Source organism: Danio rerio, chromosome 11 (genome assembly GCF_049306965.1).
Source record: "Danio rerio strain Tuebingen ecotype United States chromosome 11, GRCz12tu, whole genome shotgun sequence".
In the NCBI taxonomy this organism is placed as follows: domain Eukaryota; kingdom Metazoa; phylum Chordata; class Actinopteri; order Cypriniformes; family Danionidae; genus Danio; species Danio rerio.
The window spans coordinates 11,762,364-11,780,604 of NC_133186.1; the positions used below are offsets into that span (position 1 = coordinate 11,762,364).

At 35.6% G+C, this 18,241-nt stretch overlaps 1 protein-coding gene across 2 annotated transcripts; it reads left to right on the forward strand.

Moving 5' to 3' along the window:
* Nucleotides 1-5,232: 5,232 nt before the first annotated feature.
* si:dkey-23f9.8 lies at nucleotides 5,233-8,291 on the forward strand. 2 transcript variants are annotated; one of them, XM_068224231.2, is made up of 7 exons: nucleotides 5,233-6,700; nucleotides 6,902-7,001; nucleotides 7,105-7,180; nucleotides 7,418-7,506; nucleotides 7,584-7,680; nucleotides 7,784-7,923; nucleotides 8,019-8,291. In XM_068224231.2, exons 1-7 carry the CDS (start codon nucleotides 6,541-6,543, stop codon nucleotides 8,191-8,193), a joined length of 837 nt encoding a protein of 278 aa, XP_068080332.1. In that variant the 5' UTR covers nucleotides 5,233-6,540; the 3' UTR covers nucleotides 8,194-8,291. The 2 variants fall into 2 exon arrangements, with proteins under 2 accessions (XP_068080332.1, XP_073773317.1); XM_073917216.1 differs by lacking the exon at nucleotides 7,584-7,680.
* Nucleotides 8,292-18,241: the final 9,950 nt, after the last annotated feature.

Consider the following 18,241-nt stretch of genomic DNA (forward strand, 5'->3'; position numbering starts at 1 on the left):
AGGAGCACCATATCGATACCGAACTTAGTGCGGACACCCGATCAACATAGTCCACTGCAGCCCAGAAGCCCTGAGCTCAAGCGATCCGCAGACTCAGCCTCCAAGCAGCTTGGATTACAGGCGCGCGCCACTGAACCCGGCGGGAGCTGAAAGAATCAGACCTGTGGAGAATCTGATAATTGCAGCGACCTCTAGTGGAGGAAAACTGAAAGACGAAGTAAAGTTGACTTTTTTGCCTTATGACATTGGATACATATAATTAGCAGTATGATCCCAAATTAAAAAAAAAAAAAAAAAAAAACTATACTATAGTCATTTGTAGTAAATACTGTTTTAAACACCATCGTCATGTTGAGTCTGGATTATAGTTTATCATTTGCTTGGGCTGTGACTGTAAGAGGATTTTAAAAGCATTCAGGTCTTGTAAATTACAGCGTTTGTAACTTTATAAAAAGCTAATTTATTTAATTATTAATAAAATGAAGACTAGCGGTATTATTTTACATTCTATTCAATTACTCTACCTGTGTTAGACTCATTGGAAAACAATAAAGCTCTGTTCATTTCATTTCTATAAGTTTTATTGTATTTATCTCTGCTTGTAGATTGTTTATTGTATTTTATGCAGATGCACCTAATATAAACAAATCGCCCGTACTATAATCCATTTTGCTATATATTTTATGATCCAATACACCACTGTCACTTTAGTCAAAAGTATACAAAACCATGGCCAATTTAGTGTTGGAGGTTTCATGGCTAAATTTGCCCAATCTTTATTGATTGCCACCAGTGAGAGCAGTGTGAAGGTTTAATTATTAGAGTAATAGCAGTTTCACTTAAATTATTACAATGCACACAATATTATGGGTGACCTATTAGAATTCAAAAGCAGCACATCTTTGTGATATGATAAGAGCCATGGTATCCTGCGTAGTGACAAAATATCACTAAGAAGGACAATCCACATCCACTGTGGATGCAGGAGGAAGCTGTAAGAAAGAGATGTCCAGGCGCTATAGGCATGGGATGATAACCGTTTTCAAGGTATAGTACGGTTTGGAAAATTCAAGGTTTTAAAACTGCCAAAATGTTCTGTAAGGTATGTGTACAATTTTTTATTTACATTTTTAGGACAATAGTATCTTCAGCAGAAAAAATATCCAAAGACACTGTGTAAATTGAAATGTTTTTGAAACTAATGAAGACAGAAGACAATGATTTATTTTCATTATTTAGTCTTGACATTTTTACTGCTCCAGAATATTTTAAATCTTTCAAAAATAAAATATATTGTTTATAAAGGGGAAATAGTTTTTGTTTTCTACCCAGACATTTAAAAAGAGTATATTTTTGAGCAGTCATCACAATACCATGATATTTTTGTCCAAGGTTATCATACAATTAAAATCTGACATCGGCCCATGCCTAGAGCTAACCCAGATTCTATTAAAAAATAAAGATCAATAAATAAAAGCACAGCTGCTCAACTTACTAAATTTTAAATGTGTATCTTCTCAACATTTGGGTTTCCACCAAAACTGTTCTCCAAAGGGTCAATATAGGTCAATATATATGGCCAGGCTGCTATAGCCAAACCTTTGATCACTCTTGTCAATGCCAAACCTGTTTCAATGATGACAGCAGTGTAAATCCTGGGCTGTAGACAATGTGAAACATGTATTGTTGTCTGATGAGTCCACCTTCACTGTATTTTTCACATCTGAGGAGCTATGGTGTGGAGAAGCCCCAAAGAAGACCCAGATTGTTGCATGCCCAGAGTGAAGCATGACTTCCTCCAACTTTTAAAAAAATGTTTTTTTTTTATCTGTGCACATAATTGTGTGGATGAACACGTTCAATAATTTTGTGTGGATGCTCTCAGCGAAAGTTCTGATCAGCAGGTATTGCAGTTGAAACAACTATTACAGACAGCAATGAAACAGCAAGCTGCAACGTGGATTAAAAAATGAATCATATATTGAATAGGAAGTGGGTTTTAAATAGAAAACATTTTCCACAATTTTGTCCTCCCAACTCCTCAAACCAAAGTTACACCCTTATAAAAAAAAAAAAAATATATATATATATATATATATATATATATATATATATATATATATATATATATATATATATATATATATATATATATATATATATATATATATATATATATATATATATACAGATGTAGATTTACAGATTTATCAATTCCATTTGTAACATTGTTAATACTTTATCTTTTCAATAGTGGTAATTATGGCTTTGCACTTGATTGTTAACTTAAAGGAAACAAAGTAGTGAATGACAAATGATTACTATCAAGTGAGCAGTAAATTGTAAATATATCGTCCCTTAAAAAAAGGCTAAAATTAGATTTTTTTCAATTTCTGTGGTCAATGTATACTTTACATGCAAAGTAAATAACGTTTTTCACTTCAAATATTTTTCCTCTCTACTTAGCAAGCATAATATTTTGGCACACAGAATCATATATTGTGTACAGACATAGACTGCCATTGAGGATTCACTAGGGATGTTTAGTCAAGTAAAATGGTCAGACTCAGGATTACTAAGTATGCTATTTTATTTTATTTGTATATTACATGAACAAATCACCAAAATGGGCAAAAGAAAGCATCTAATTTTGAGTTGCTTACATTGTTTAATTTCTCATAGACTACTAATAGTAATAATGCATTAAATAATTTAGTCAGTGATGGTTTACCATGATAATTTTAAAAATCTCGTTTTAATACACAAAGAACAATTAAAAAGTCTGCATCTCTCTGTGTCGCTCAGGCTGCACTGCAGTGTCTATTCACAGGCGCGATCCCACTACTGATCAGCACGGGGGCTTTGACCTGCTCCGTCTCCGGCCTGGGTCGGTTCACCCCTCCTTAAACGACCTGGTGCACTAAGTTCGGTATCGATATATGATCCGCAGCCTCAGCCTCCCAGTAACTTGGATTACAGGCGCGCGCCACTGAACCCGGCGAGAGCTGAGAGAATCAGAGCTGAGGAGAATCTGATCATCACAGCGACCTCTAGTGGAGGAAAACTGAATGATGAATAAAAACTGACTTCATAGCCTTATGACATTGAATAAAAATAAACAGCAGTATAGTATGGTCACAAATTAAACAATTTGTATGTTATCTTGTCGTAAAATACTATAATGTTTTTGAACCAAAGATCATTATGCTTTTTTGTGAATGCCACAACATTCTGTATTAACTATTAACTGATAAAATGTAATAAATACTGTGGTATATTTTATTTTTTTACTAAAGTAAAAGTGGTTTATTGTATCATAATACATATAGCTGTAGAAAAAATACAAAATGGGTGATTTGTTTATGATAGATGTGCATCTGCATAAATTATAATAGTCTATGAGCAGAGATAAATTCAATGAAAAAATTGTAGAAATGAAATGAACAGGGCTTTATTGTTTTCTGAGGAGTCTAACAGTCTTTAGGTACAGCATTGTGAAAATCAAATGTAAAATAATACCGTTATAGTCTTCATTTTATTAATATAAAAATAAATTATTTTGTTATTAAAGTTACAAATGTGCAATTTATTAGTCCTGAATGCTTTTAAGTTCCTTTTTTAGTCACAGGCCTCATAACATATGCAAAGGCTAAACTATTATCTTGACTCATTCATTCATTCATTTTCATTTTGGATTAGTCCCTTCATTAATCTGGGGAATTATAACAGAAGGAATCAACAATTTATTCAGCATACGCAGCAGATGCCCTTCCAGCTGCAACCCAATGGGAAACACCCACACACTCTTGCATTCATACCCATACACTACGGGCAGTTTAGCTTATTTAATTCACCTATACCGCATGTCTTGCAAACACGGGGAGAACATGCAAACTTCACACAAAAATGACAACTGACCCAGTTTTGTGAATGATCGCATTGAGATATCGATGCTGAAATATTGTGCAGCTAAGAGATATTTCAGTCAAAAATTTTAATTTAGGATTTTCACAATCATAATTATGCGGTGAACTATCCATTTAAGATTAAGTGTGCAAACAGTGAACCTCTGAAAAAGTACAACTTTAATGGTTTAATCTTCCACTTTAATACCTGCTCCTTATCGTGAATAATTAGAATCATTAACTGAGATAAACAATGATCATTTAACCCTTGCTGAGATACTGTGGTGTCAGATGCGGTTGTGACCATCAGTGCTTTCAATATAAGACTTGAGAGAATCTCACACAGTCTGTGGCATGAATTGATAGACTGTTTCATCTTTAGCTGCACATTATTCTGAATTGCACACTAACACTGAGGTGATGAAATAAAGCAGCAACAACACAGATTAAAAACCACAAACTCTTTGGTCTAAAGACTAAACAGTTGCAATATATATTAGAGGGTAAACTAAAATCACTTTGTACTCTCTGACACTAAATAAGTTTTTAGCTTTTATGAATAGAAAATTATGTTTGTGATTATTAATCTGCAACCAACAGATCAGAGTCATTGTACAATATGAGATGTAGATTACATTACACTGATAGAGGCCACATCTGCATCTGACACCATATTTAGTGACTGAAAAGGTATTGACTTAATTAGTGAATGAATGAATAAATGAGATATCACTGAATGAGTGAATGTTAGTCGCTGAACTGCTTTTCTGTTGTCATTTAAAAGCTTTTCATTTCCTGATGTATACTGTGGCCTATTTGACAAGATGTTTTACTGTTAAATGACACATTATAAATAATTTAGTTATGAAAATATTAATTCTATATGTATTATTCATTACATATTTTATAAATTATACATTTGCGTAAAATTGTGTTTATGACTCTTTGTTAATGCAAAAAAACAGCAATTGAACACCTTTTCTCAGTGTACTTTACTGCTTACTCTTGTCTTCTAGATGTGTGTTTTTATTAGTTTTTTTTTTTATCCATTGTCATGCAGCTATACAACAGTAAACCTGACTTGACCTTTAAACAAAGCACAAATGTTTGTTTTTTATATTATACAGTGTAATGAACTTTACTGTGTGGTCCCAAAACACTATAGTCTTTACTATAAATAACTATATTATTTTTTTATTTGGGACAAATATTTTTATTCAGTGCCATAAGACCAATAAAAGTCAAATTTACTTCAGCATTTATTTTTCCTCTACTAGAGGTCGCTGTGATGATCAGATTCTCCACAGCTCTGATTCTCTCAGTTGTCGCCGGGTTCAGTGGCGCGCGCCTGTAATCCAAGTTACTGGGAGGCTGAGGCTGCGGATCGCTTGAGTTCAGGGCTTCTGGACTGCAGTGGACTATGTCGATCGGGTGTCCACGCTAAGTTCGGTATCGATATGGTGCTGCTGGGGGAGCTTGGGACCACCAGGTCGTTTAAGGAGGGGTGAACCGGCCCAGGACGGAGACGGAGCAGGTCAAAGCCCCCGTGCTGATCAGTAGTGGGATCGCGCCTGTGAATAGACACTGCAGTGCAGCCTGAGCAACACAGAGAGACGCAGACTTTTCTTCAAGGAGCACTTACACATACAAAAAAGAGGAGAAATACTAAATAATCTCTTCCCTCATTTTTATTGTTCTGACAATTCTAGATTTATAGGGTCATCATAACTGCATTATAACAGGCTTCATCAGGCAGTAAATCTTTTGGACTCTTAAAATGTGTTTTGAAATATCAGAGACAATAAATATCACACACTTCTGATCATTTCTACATTTACTGTAATCCACTGCCACACACACACACACACACACACACACACACACACACACACACACACACACACTGAAAATCTTCTGACTCAAATAGACAGTATCTTATAGAAATGTATAGAAATATTGCTGTATAATAAAGCTTTGAACTAAAATTTGGATTTGGATGATGCAACTTTAATATTGTATTGATTTTAACACATAATGAAGATCAAACACAAACATGAATGGATTTATATTAACATTATAAACGCATCAAGAAAATCAAGAAAGAATGAACTTTAGTAGAAAATACATTTGAAGGTGCCTTAAAAAAAGTGTATAAATACTTTAAAAACGGAAAAACAAATCGCCAATAGGTGGCAGCAAGAGACCGCTTTATTCGAGTGATGCTTTGAGTGATTCATTCAGCCACGAATCACTGAATCATTGACTCGCCCGACTCTTTACAATGGCCAGAATCATTCGTGTACGGAAACGCTGCTGTGTTTTATTCAGAGATGTCCAACTGTTCTGCTGTTTATTTTATTATTATCATAGTAATGATTTCAATATTATTAATGAGAAAATAACGCGGAAGTTTTTTAGCGCCTGCCTCGTCACGTGATCGTCAGCATCCTTGGCAACGGTTCTTATTGTGTTGTTTTGAACTTCGCTCTGTCATTGGCATCTGATCTCGGCGTTCTTCGTGGCAACTTATTCGCAGACTATTGATATTATTGATCGTTGGATACATCGATTGATCGCCTGCTGCTCCCTTCATTCAGGTTTGACCCTTGCTATCACACTGTGTTTTGTGTTCAGTATGTCTTGTGTTCATTACAGGTTTCAGAGTCGACTCACCTACGACTCGCTCCAGTTTGAGGGCCTCAACATCACTGTGGGAGAGCTGAAGCGGCAGATCATGAGGCGCGAGAGGCTGAAGTTCTGCCAGCTGAAGATCAGCAAAGCCCAAACTGATGAAGGTGAGATGAGGAAAAGCCACTTAAACTATATTACACTAACATTAGATGTGTTATCAGACAGACTTGTAGAAGCTGTGATGTGTTATCATTACTCTGATGGTGACATATAGTGATGTTTTGAGTGTTTTAAAATGCTAATGGCGCTCAAAGTATACCATGGTAAATGATTATTGCTATATTCAAACTTTATTTTGGTGTCAGAATACACAGATGATGATGCTCTCATCCCCAAAAACACGTCGGTCATCATCAGACGGGTCCCTGCTGCTGGACTGAAGTCCTCCAACAGAAGATTTGTTGGGTAAGTCATGTGAAATGAGCGCAATCATCCTCTGATAGATGTTATATCAAGAGTTTGAGTCTGTCTGTGGTGTTTTAGTCACACAAGCTCCTTTGTTTTGCAGACATCAAGCTGGACCATCAGCCAAATCCTCTCAAACAGGTGATTCTTCACTCCTCTCACTGGAGCAGCTGTTGAAGGTATTGAACAAATGATTAATTCACCCCCCAGTGCTGCTCTGTATGGAACTGCGGTGTTTGCATTTGAGGCGTCATAATGACATGTAGTGCAGAATATCAATACGCAGTGTTTAGCAAACAACAATACACACAAACACACACACACAAACACACGCAGCTTCTTAGGGAGATTTGAAGGTGTTTATTTAGAGCAAATCAGTAAAATAAAATTCTAATGTGCAAATGCCTGTGAAACAGACTGAGAATCTGGCTGAGGCAAAGGCATCAGAGGAGGACAAGCTAAAAGCGATGATGTACCAGTCCAGTCTGTGCTACTACTCCAGCAGGTGAGCGTTCAGACACTGACAGGTTTGGTTACGGGAGAAATGTTAGAGCTGATTCTCATGGTTCTGATGTTCATCAGTGAGGCCATGACACTGCTTGGGCTTCTTCCACCCAACTATGTCTGCTTTCACTGTGGGATCCCAGGACACCACATTAGGCACTGCCCCTCTAAAGGGGTAACTGGGTTTTCTAAGCTTATGGTTGCTGTGAACTTGAGCTCTTGTCTCCATTAGTCAGATTGTTTGCTCTGTCGTTTGACTGTCACTCATGAATTCACAGGGCAGCAGCTCTGCTTCGCACAAGCGCATCAGGAGGAGCACAGGGATTCCCCGCAGCTTCCTGTTGGAGGTGGACGACCCAAACCGAAAGGGAGTCATGATGGACGGCAGCGGCAAATACGTCATTCCCATCATAGACGCGTGAGTAAACTGTACTTGGCATTGCAGCATGTTCTAGTGTTTGTGAAAATCTCACATTATGTCTGCTTGTGTGTGTTTGCGCTCGATCTGTTCAGTGAGGCCTATGCTGCTGAGAAGAAAAAGAGGCCGTCCTTCTCCTGCCAGACCAAGCCGCTGTCCTCCTCTTCCTCAGCTGGTGCAGCATCTTCAGTCCAGGACGCCAGAGGGAAACGTTCCCGCTCCCCATCTTCACCAGAGACGCACGGCGACCAGAAGAGACCACGTCACTGAGAGACCTTCACCCAAGATACCTGGAGCCGACGTGAGCACAGTGTATATATTGTACATAGTTTATGAATAAAACTGAATAAAGATTATAGCAGCATAAACTGTGGACTGGTTGACCTTCACACAATACAGAAACACAAAAGAAAATGATCAACACATTAAGATAGAAATGATGAACTAACATGCTGCGGGAGAACCAGCAGGGCTCGACAATAAGGACTGCCCGATGGCCCGGGGCCAGCGTGCGAGACACTCGGGCCAGTGTACAGGATGTTACTGGCCCGATCGGGCCAGTGCGGCCTTTTTGCCTGCCAGATAGAGCCAGAGCTGCGTGCTGCGACTGTCTGTCAATTGTGTGCAAATACAATCTTACGGTGCTTTGACACATAGACGTTTGATTCGGAATCTGTCTCGTTTCCCCGTTAGCGCGTTTTTTTTTTGGCATATGTCCAGCAGTTGCGCTGGCATCCGCGGCCACGCCAAATCAATCAGTCCGAGATCGCCTGAATGAGACTGTCTCTGCCCTATTGAGCGGATCGATTGTAGCGAGAAAACAAAACAATGCAACGAACTAACGACCCAGGCTATATCACAGTGTATTATGATTGTGTTATAGCCATATATACGGCTATATGAAAAGAGAATGATGAGCAGGGCCAGATGTCATTCTTACCGGTAAATGCGAAAGTGAAAGCATGCTGAAATATTACCGAGAGCTGTTTATCCAGCCTGATCTCAGTTCATCCGTTAGGAAAATTGACCGAAGTTATTATAATCATTTTTTTCCATGTTTTAATCTTACAATATGTTGTGTTAGGCCAGTTGTTTTGTTCATTTCTGCACTGACGGCTCGAAAGAAAATCAACTTTGATCTGCTTCGCGATCTGATGCAGTCTCGGTTCATCTGCTATGTCTCTCTATAATTTAAGCCTAAAATACAGAATTATAGTCAACGTTTCTTTAATAGATTGATTAATTCAATAGATAGATATCTATACAAAACCTGACAATTGAAATGAGGCTCTGTATGAAAAAGTCTGACCTCGATTTGTATTTGGTGACGATGTCTGTGAGCTGTTAAAATTAAAGTGCACATTTTCACTTATAAAATATTCTATACACAACTGGTCAAAAGTTTGGGGTCAGTGTGATTTAAATATGTTAAAATAAGCTTCTTCTGCTCACCAAGGCTGAAATTATTTCATCATAAATACAAATTGTGAAAGGTTGCACTATAAAATAACTGTTCAAAAGTAGTTTATCATTTAATTTATTCATTTATTCCAGTGATTTTAAAGATGAAAGTTCAGCTTCATCACTCCAGTCACATGATCCTTCAGAAATCACTAACATTAATTATTATTATATTTATTAATGGTAATAGTAATAAAATCAATTATGTCTGGCGTAATGATTTTATTTGAAACTACATACAATAACAAAGCAGTTATTTAAAATTTTGATAAATTTTTAACAATTAAACATTTTTTACATTTATAAATATAGCCTTGATGAACTGAATAATTTTCCCTAAAAAAAGTTTTAAAATTACTGTAAATATATATACATAGTTATTAGCCCACTTTTGTTGTATTTTCTTTTTAAAATATTTCCTAAATGATGTTTAACAGAGCAAAGAAATGTTGATATTTTGTCTGATAATATTTTTTCCTCTGAACAAAATCTTATTTGTTTTATTTTGGCTAGAATAAAAGCATTTTTTATGAAACATTTTAAGGTCAAATTTATTAGCCTCTTAAGCTAATTGTTTTTAGACTGTCTACAGAACAAAACATCATTATACAATAACTTGCGTAATTATCCTAACCTGCTTAGTTAACCTAATTACCCTAGTTAAGCCTTTAAATGTCACTTTAAGCTGTATAGAAGTGTCTGTAGTGAAGTGAAGTGAAGAATATGTAGTCAAATATTATTTACTGTCATCATGGCAAAGATAAAATGAATCAGTTATCAGAGATGAGTTATTAAAACTATTATGATTAGAAATGTGCTGAGAAAATCTGTTCTCTGTTAAATAGAAATTGGGGAAAAAATAAACAGGTGCTAATAATTTAGGGGGACTAATAATTCTGAAATCAACTGTGTGTGTGTGTGTATACCCACACACACACACACACCCACACACACACACACCCAAACACACGCACGCACGATCAAATAGCTATTAACTTCTTCTTTTTTTGGTGGGGCCAGTGAAAATTTTGGCCGGGCAAGTAAAAATCAGAACCACTGGCCCGATCGGGCCAGTATAAAAAATCCTTAGCGTTGAACCCTGACCAGTGTGCTGTCCTGCTCAGAATCTAAAACTTTTAGTTAAAGTCTATTAAATGTTAATCAGAAAAAAAAAAAAAACGCTGAACAGCTTTTATAGTATTCAATAGTTTTCCTCATAAAGGGGAAAAGTTCAAGAAACATGGAAGAAAAGGCGGCATGTACATATTTTTAAAAATCCATTGGAATGACAAAGATGTGCATGCTCTAATAAGTCATTTTGGCTGTGTTCATATGGTGTCCTTTGGTGGTTTCTATTGCTGTTGTTGTTTACTGTTCAGCTGACTTAAGCAAATAGATTTCTTTATATATAAGGCCTCACTGTAGGAAGGTCGCTGGTGGGAGTCCCGGCTGGGTCAGATGGCATTTCTGTGTGGAGTTTGCATGCTCTCTCCGTGTTCATGTGGGTTTCCTCTGGGTGCTCCAAAGACATGTGCTGTATAGGTGAATGAATAAGCTAAATTAGTCATAGTGTATGTGTGTGAATGAGGGTGTATGGATATTTCCCAGTACTGGGTTGCAGCAGGAAGGGTATCCGCTGTGTAAAACATATGCTGGATAAGTTGGCAGTTCATTCCGCTGTGGCGACCCCAGATTAATAAAGGGACTAAGCTAAAGGAAAATGAATAAATAAATTGATTGATTGATTTTATTTAACAATTTTAACAAAAATATACAAACAAGTCCAGTTTGACATTCATATCTTAAAAACTGTCGAGGATAAAATACACAAAAAGCCACAGGCTGATTTCCATCGTGGTCATCGATATTCTTAAAAAATGAACGAGCAAATCATAAAGTGCAAACATCATCAGCTCAGAAACTCAGCACAACAAAAATCCTCAACTTCAACCGTAAAACAGCCATTTTTTTATTTCCTCTCTAAAAACTTTCAAATTGAATCTCTTTAAAACTCCTCGGCAGTATATTCCAAGCAGCAGTACACAGAAAGACTTTCTACCTGTTTCACTCTTAAATCTACAAGGACAAATACCCCTGCTACTCGCTCTTGTAGAATGACAGTGTACCTCACTAACTAAAACTTGATAAGTAAATATTTTGGGACCATTTTCTTTAAAATCTTAAACACCATCACCAATTTCAGAAAAGTGACTCTTTTTCCAACTTTTAATAAATTAATTTGACTATAATATTCATTATTTAAATGTGTCAGTAGAAGTACTTTGATAACAATTCTGCAACTTATTTTGGGCCGTCTGCAATTTATTTTTCATTTTTGTGGAACTACTGCTGTACCAAAAGACTGCAGCATAGTCAAAGTATGACTGCGCTAATGCACTGGCCAATATTTGTAAAGTTTGGAAATCTAAGAGCTCTGTCTGTCTTGCTAAAAACTTAATTTTAGAATCTTTGATTGGACTATAACAGCCATCTTCTCACCTGTCAAATTACTGTCTGAGATGCAACCTAAATATTTCCCTTCATGTTTGGGTGCATTAATTTGATGCTCTACTTTTATCTCTGATCTGGCACATTTTCTCAGTTTCGCAGCTGAACCAAATAAAATAAATTCTGGTTTACACAACTGTAAGGACAATTTATTAAGGTTAATCCATTAAGAGACTTCCTCAGTTTGTTTACTTTTTTCATTTTCAATAAATTCCTTCCTCTCATGAGACACAATTATTGCTGCATCATCCGCATTTAACAAAAGCTTTTTTGAACAGGCCATTTTCAAATCATTGATGTATATTAAAAAAGCAAAGGACCTAAAACACTGCCTTGTGAAACCCCATAAGAAACGGTCGAATAATCTGAAAACACACCATTTAAATCTACTATTTGACATCTGTTTTCAAGGTAAGACTTCATGCATTTACAGGCCAAAACACCAAAACCCATTGCCTTTACTTTTAAAATCAATATCCTGTGATCGACTGTATTGAAAGCTTTTTGCAGGTCTAAGAAAACCATCCCACTTAACTTCCTTTATCCATATCTCTCTTTATATAATTTGTTAAATAAAAGAAACTGTTGAATCAGTGGAATGATTTTTCCTAAAACCCGACTGAAACTCTACAATACGTCACATTTTAAACAATATTTTTCAATGTGCTAATAAATAACTTTTTCCCTCCCTTTTGACAAAGAAAAATTGATAATATGTGTAACCATCGGAGTGACGCATTTAGGGAGGGAACTGCACTGGAATATTATCTAACCCTGTTGCTTTACTATTTTTAAGTGTTATTAATTTCTTAAATATATCCCCCTCCTCTATTTTATTAAACAAAACTTTCTAGATTAAAACTGCATTTGGCATAATACTCTATAACTAATTTATTAATAAAAATGCCGTTTTGTACTGGAAGCTTTTTCGCCGTCAATATCAGGTGGTATTAAAAAATATTTCGCAATGTCATAGTCAGATATAATTAAAACAAACATGATGAAGCCAGTAAATCTGGTTGTGACCTACCCGTGTGTTACTTTTGTTTCTGATGGGGTCAAAAATTATAATGTGCCATTTATGTTTAAAGTAAAATTATTCTATATATATATATTTTTTTTAATATTTTTTCAATTAAATTCAATATATTTCTGTCTAAGGCATATTTTTAAAATATAGACATGAAATTGAGATGATTTTTGTATTTTTGTTTACAAATAAACTTTCTGAAGTCTGCTAGTAAACTTTTAATTATTACTTACTATTAATAATGCATAGTCATCATACATCTCTAAATCTTTATTTCTTCAGTTTTACATTTAGAAAGACAAATCAAAGTTTAAAAAAAACTTATGTAAAAGTCTGCGTCTCTCTGTGTCGCTCAGGCTGAACTGAAGTGTCTATTCACAGGCGCGATCCCACTACTGATCGGCACGGGAGCTTTGACCTGCTCCGTTTCCGACCTGGGCCGGTTCACCCCTCCTTAAACGACCTGGCGGTCCCGAGCTCACCCAGGAGCACCATATCGATACCGAACTTAGTGCGGACACCCGATCAACATAGTCCACTGCAGCCCAGAAGCCCTAAGCTCAAGCGATCCGCAGCCTCAATCAGCCTCCCAGCAGCTTGGATTACAGGCGCGCGCCACTGAACCCGGCGACAACTGAGGAAATCAAAGCTGTGGAGAATCTGATAATTGCAGCGACCTCTAGTGGAGGAAAACTGAAAGACGAAGTAAAGTTGACTTTTTTGCCTTATGACATTGGATAAATATAATTAGCAGTATGATCCCAAATTAAACAAACAAACAAACAAAAAAAAACTATACTATAGTCATTTGTAGTAAATACTGTTTTAAACACCATCGTCATGTTGAGTCTGGATTATAGTTTATCATTTGCTTGTGTTTCTGAGGGCTGTGACTGTAAGAGGATTTTAAAAGCATTCAGGTCTTGTAAATTACAGCGTTTGTAACTTTAATAAAAAGCTAATTTATTTAATTATTAATAAAATGAAGACTATAGCGGTATTATTTTACATTCTGTTCAATTACTCTACCTGTGTTAGACTCATTGGAAAACAATAAAGCTCTGTTCATTTCATTTCTATAAGTTTTATTGTATTTATCTCTGCTTGTAGATTGTTTATTGTATTTTATGCAGATGCACCTAATATAAACAAATCGCCCGTACTGTAATCCATTTTGCTATATATTTTATGATCCAATACACCACTGTCACTTTAGTCAAAAGTATACAAAACCATGGCCAATTTAGTGTTGGAGGTTTCATGGCTAAATTTGCCCAATCTTTATTGATTGCCACCAGTGAGAGCAGTGTGAAGGTTTAATTATTAGAGTAATAGCAGTTTCACTTAAATTATTACAATGCACACAATATTATGGGTGACATATTAGAATTCAAAAGCAGCACATCTTTGTGATATGATAAGAGCCATGGTATCCTGCGTAGTGACAAAATATCACTAAGAAGGACAATCCACATCCACTGTGGATGCAGGAGAAAGCTGTAAGAAAGAGATGTCCAGGCGCTATAGGCATGGGATGATAACCGTTTTCAAGGTATAGTACGGTTTGGAAAATTCAAGGTTTTAAAACTGCCAAAATGTTCTGTAAGGTGTGTACAATTTTTTATTTACATTTTTAGGACAATAGTATCTTCAGCAGAAAAAATATCCAAAGACACTGTGTAAATTGAAATGTTTTTGAAACTAATGAAGACAGATGACAATGATTTATTTTCATTATTTAGTCTTGACATTTTTACTGCTCCAGAATATTTTAAATCTTTCAAAAATAAAATATATTGTTTTTAAAGAGGAAAAAGTTTTTGTTTTCTACCCAGACATTTAAAAAGAGTATATTTTTGAGCAGTCATCACAATACCATGATATTTTTGTCCAAGGTTATCATACAATTAAAATCTGACATCGGCCCATGCCTAGAGCTAACCCAGATTCTATTAAAAAATAAAGATCAATAAATAAAAGCACAGCTGCTCAACTTGCTGAATTTTAAATGTGTATCTTCTCAACTTTTTGGGTTTCCACCAAAACTGTTCTCCAAAGGGTCAATATAGGTCAGTATATATGGCCAGGCTGCTATAGCCAAACCTTTGATCACTCTTGTCAATGCCAAACCTGTTTCAATGATGACAGCAGTGTAAATCTTGGGCTGTAGACAATGTGAAACATGTATTGTTGTCTGATGAGTCCACCTTCACTGTATTTTTCACATCTGAGGAGCTATGGTGTGGAGAAGCCCCAAAGAAGCGCACCCAGATTGTTGCATGCCCAGAGTGAAGCATGACTTCCTCCAACTTTTAAAAAAATGTTTTTTTTTTTTTTATCTGTGCACATAATTGTGTAGATGAACACGTTCAATAATTTTGTGTGGATGCTCTCAGCGAAAGTTCTGATCAGCAGGTATTGCAGTTGAAACAACTATTACAGACAGCAATGAAACAGCAAGCTGCAACGTGGATTAAAAAATGAATCATATATTGAATAGGAAGTGGGTTTTAAATAGAAAACATTTTCCACAATTTTGTCCTCCCAACTCCTCAAACCAAAGTTACACCCTTATAAAAAAAAATATATATATATATATATATATATATATATATATATATATATATATATATATATATATATATATATATATATATATATATATACAGATGTAGATTTACAGATTTATCAATTCCATTTGTAACATTTTTAATACTTTATCTTTTCAATAGTGGTAATTATGGCTTTGCACTTGATTGTTAACTTAAAGGAAACAAAGTAGTGAATGACAAATGATTACTATCAAGTGAGCAGTAAATTGTAAATATATCGTCCCTTAAAAAAAGGCTAAAATTAGATTTTTTTCAATTTCTGTGGTCAATGTATACTTTACATGCAAAGTAAATAACGTTTTTCCCTTCAAATATTTTTCCTCTCTACTTAGCAAGCATAATAATTTTGCAACACAGAATCATGTATTGTGTACAGACATAGACTGCCATTGAGGATTCACTAGGGATGTTTAGTCAAGTAAAATGGTCAGACTCAGGATTACTAAGTATGCTATTTTATTTTATCTGTATATTACATGAACAAATCACCAAAATGGGCAAAAGCAAGCATCTAATTTTGAGTTGCTTACATTGTTTAATTTCTCATAGACTACTAATAGTAATAATGCATTAAATAATTTAGTCAGTGATGGTTTACCATGATAATTTTAAATATCTCGTTTTAATACACGAAGAACAATTAAAAAGTCTGCGTCTCTCTGTGTCGCTCAGGCTGCACTGCAGTGTCTATTCACAGGCGCGAACCCACTACTGATCAGCACGGGGGCTTTGACCTGCTCCGTCTCCGGCCTGGGTCGGTTCACCCCTCCTTAAACGACCTGGTGGTCCCAAGCTCCCCCAGCAGCACCATATCGATACCGAACTTAGCGTGGACACCCGATCAACATAGTCCACTGCAGTCCAGAAGCCCTGAACTCAAGCGATCCGCAGCTTCAGCCTCCCAGTAACTTGGATTACAGGCGCGCGCCACTGAACCCGGCGAGAGCTGAGAGAATCAGAGCTGTGGAGAATCTGATCATCATAGCGACCTCTAGTAGAGGAAACTGAATGATGAATAAAAACTGACTTCATAGCCTTATGACATTGAATAAAAATAAACAGCAGTATAGTATGGTCACAAATTAAACAATTTGTATGTTATCTTGTCGTAAAATACTGTAATGTTTTTGAACCAAAGATCATTATGCTTTTTTGTGAATGCCACAACATTCTGTATTAACTATTAACTGATAAAATGTAATAAATACTGTGGTATATTTTATTTTTTTACTGAAGTAAAAGTGGTTTATTGTATCATAATACATATAGCTGTAGAAAAAATACAAAATGGGTGATTTGTTTATGATAGATGTGCATCTGCATAAATTATAATAGTCTATGAGCAGAGATAAATTCAATGAAAAAATTGTAGAAATGAAATGAACAGGGCTTTATTGTTTTGTGAGGAGTCTAACAGTCTTTAGGTACAGCATTTTGAAAATCAAATGTAAAATAATACCGTTATAGTCTTCATTTTATAAATATAAAAATAAATTATTTTGTTATTAAAATTACAAATGTGCAATTTATTAGTCCTGAATGCTTTTAAGTTCCTATTTTAGTCACAGGCCTCATAACATATGCAAAGGCTAAACTATTATCTAGACTCATTCATTCATTCATTTTCATTTTGGATTAGTCCCTTCATTAATCTGGTGAATTATAACAGAAGGAATCAACAATTTATTCAGCATACGCAGCAGATGCCCTTCCAGCTGCAACCCAATGGGAAACACCCACACACTCTTGCATTCATACCCATACACTACGGGCAGTTTAGCTTATTTAATTCACCTATACCGCATGTCTTGCAAACACGGGGAGAACATGCAAACTTCACACAAAAATGACAACTGACCCAGTTTTGTGAATGATCGCATTGAGATATCGATGCTGAAATATTGTGCAGCTAAGAGATATTTCAGTCAAAAATTTAAATTTAGGATTTTCAGAATCATAATTATGCGGTGAACTATCCATTTAAGATTAAGTGTGCAAACAGTGAACCTCTGAAAAAGTACAAATTTAATGGTTTAATCTTCCACTTTAATACCTGCTCCTTATCGTGAATAACTAGAATCATTAACTGAGATAAACAATGATCATTTAACCTTGCTGAGATACTAACTGTGGTGTCAGATGCGGTTGTGACCATCAGTGCTTTCAATATAAGACTTGAGAGAATCTCACACAGTCTGTGGCATGAATTGATAGACTGTTTCATCTTTAGCTGCACATTATTCTGAATTGCACACTAACACTGAGGTGATGAAATAAAGCAGCAACAACACAGATTAAAAACCACAAACTCTTTGGTCTAAAGACTAAACAGTTGCAATATATATTAGAGGGTAAACTAAAATCACTTTGTACTCTCTGACACTAAATAAGTTTTTAGCTTTTATGAATAGAAAATTATGTTTGTGATTATTAATCTGCAACCAACAGATCAGGGTCATTGTACAACATGAGATGTAGATTACATTACACTGATAGAGGCCACATCTGCATCTGACACCATTTAGTGACTGAAAAGGTATTGACTTAATTAGTGAATGAATGAATAAATGAGATATCACTGAATGAGTGAATGTTAGTCGCTGAACTGCTTTTCTGTTGTCATTTAAAAGCTTTTCATTTCCTGATGTATACTGTGGCCTATTTGACAAGATGTTTTACTGTTAAATGACACATTATAAATAATTTA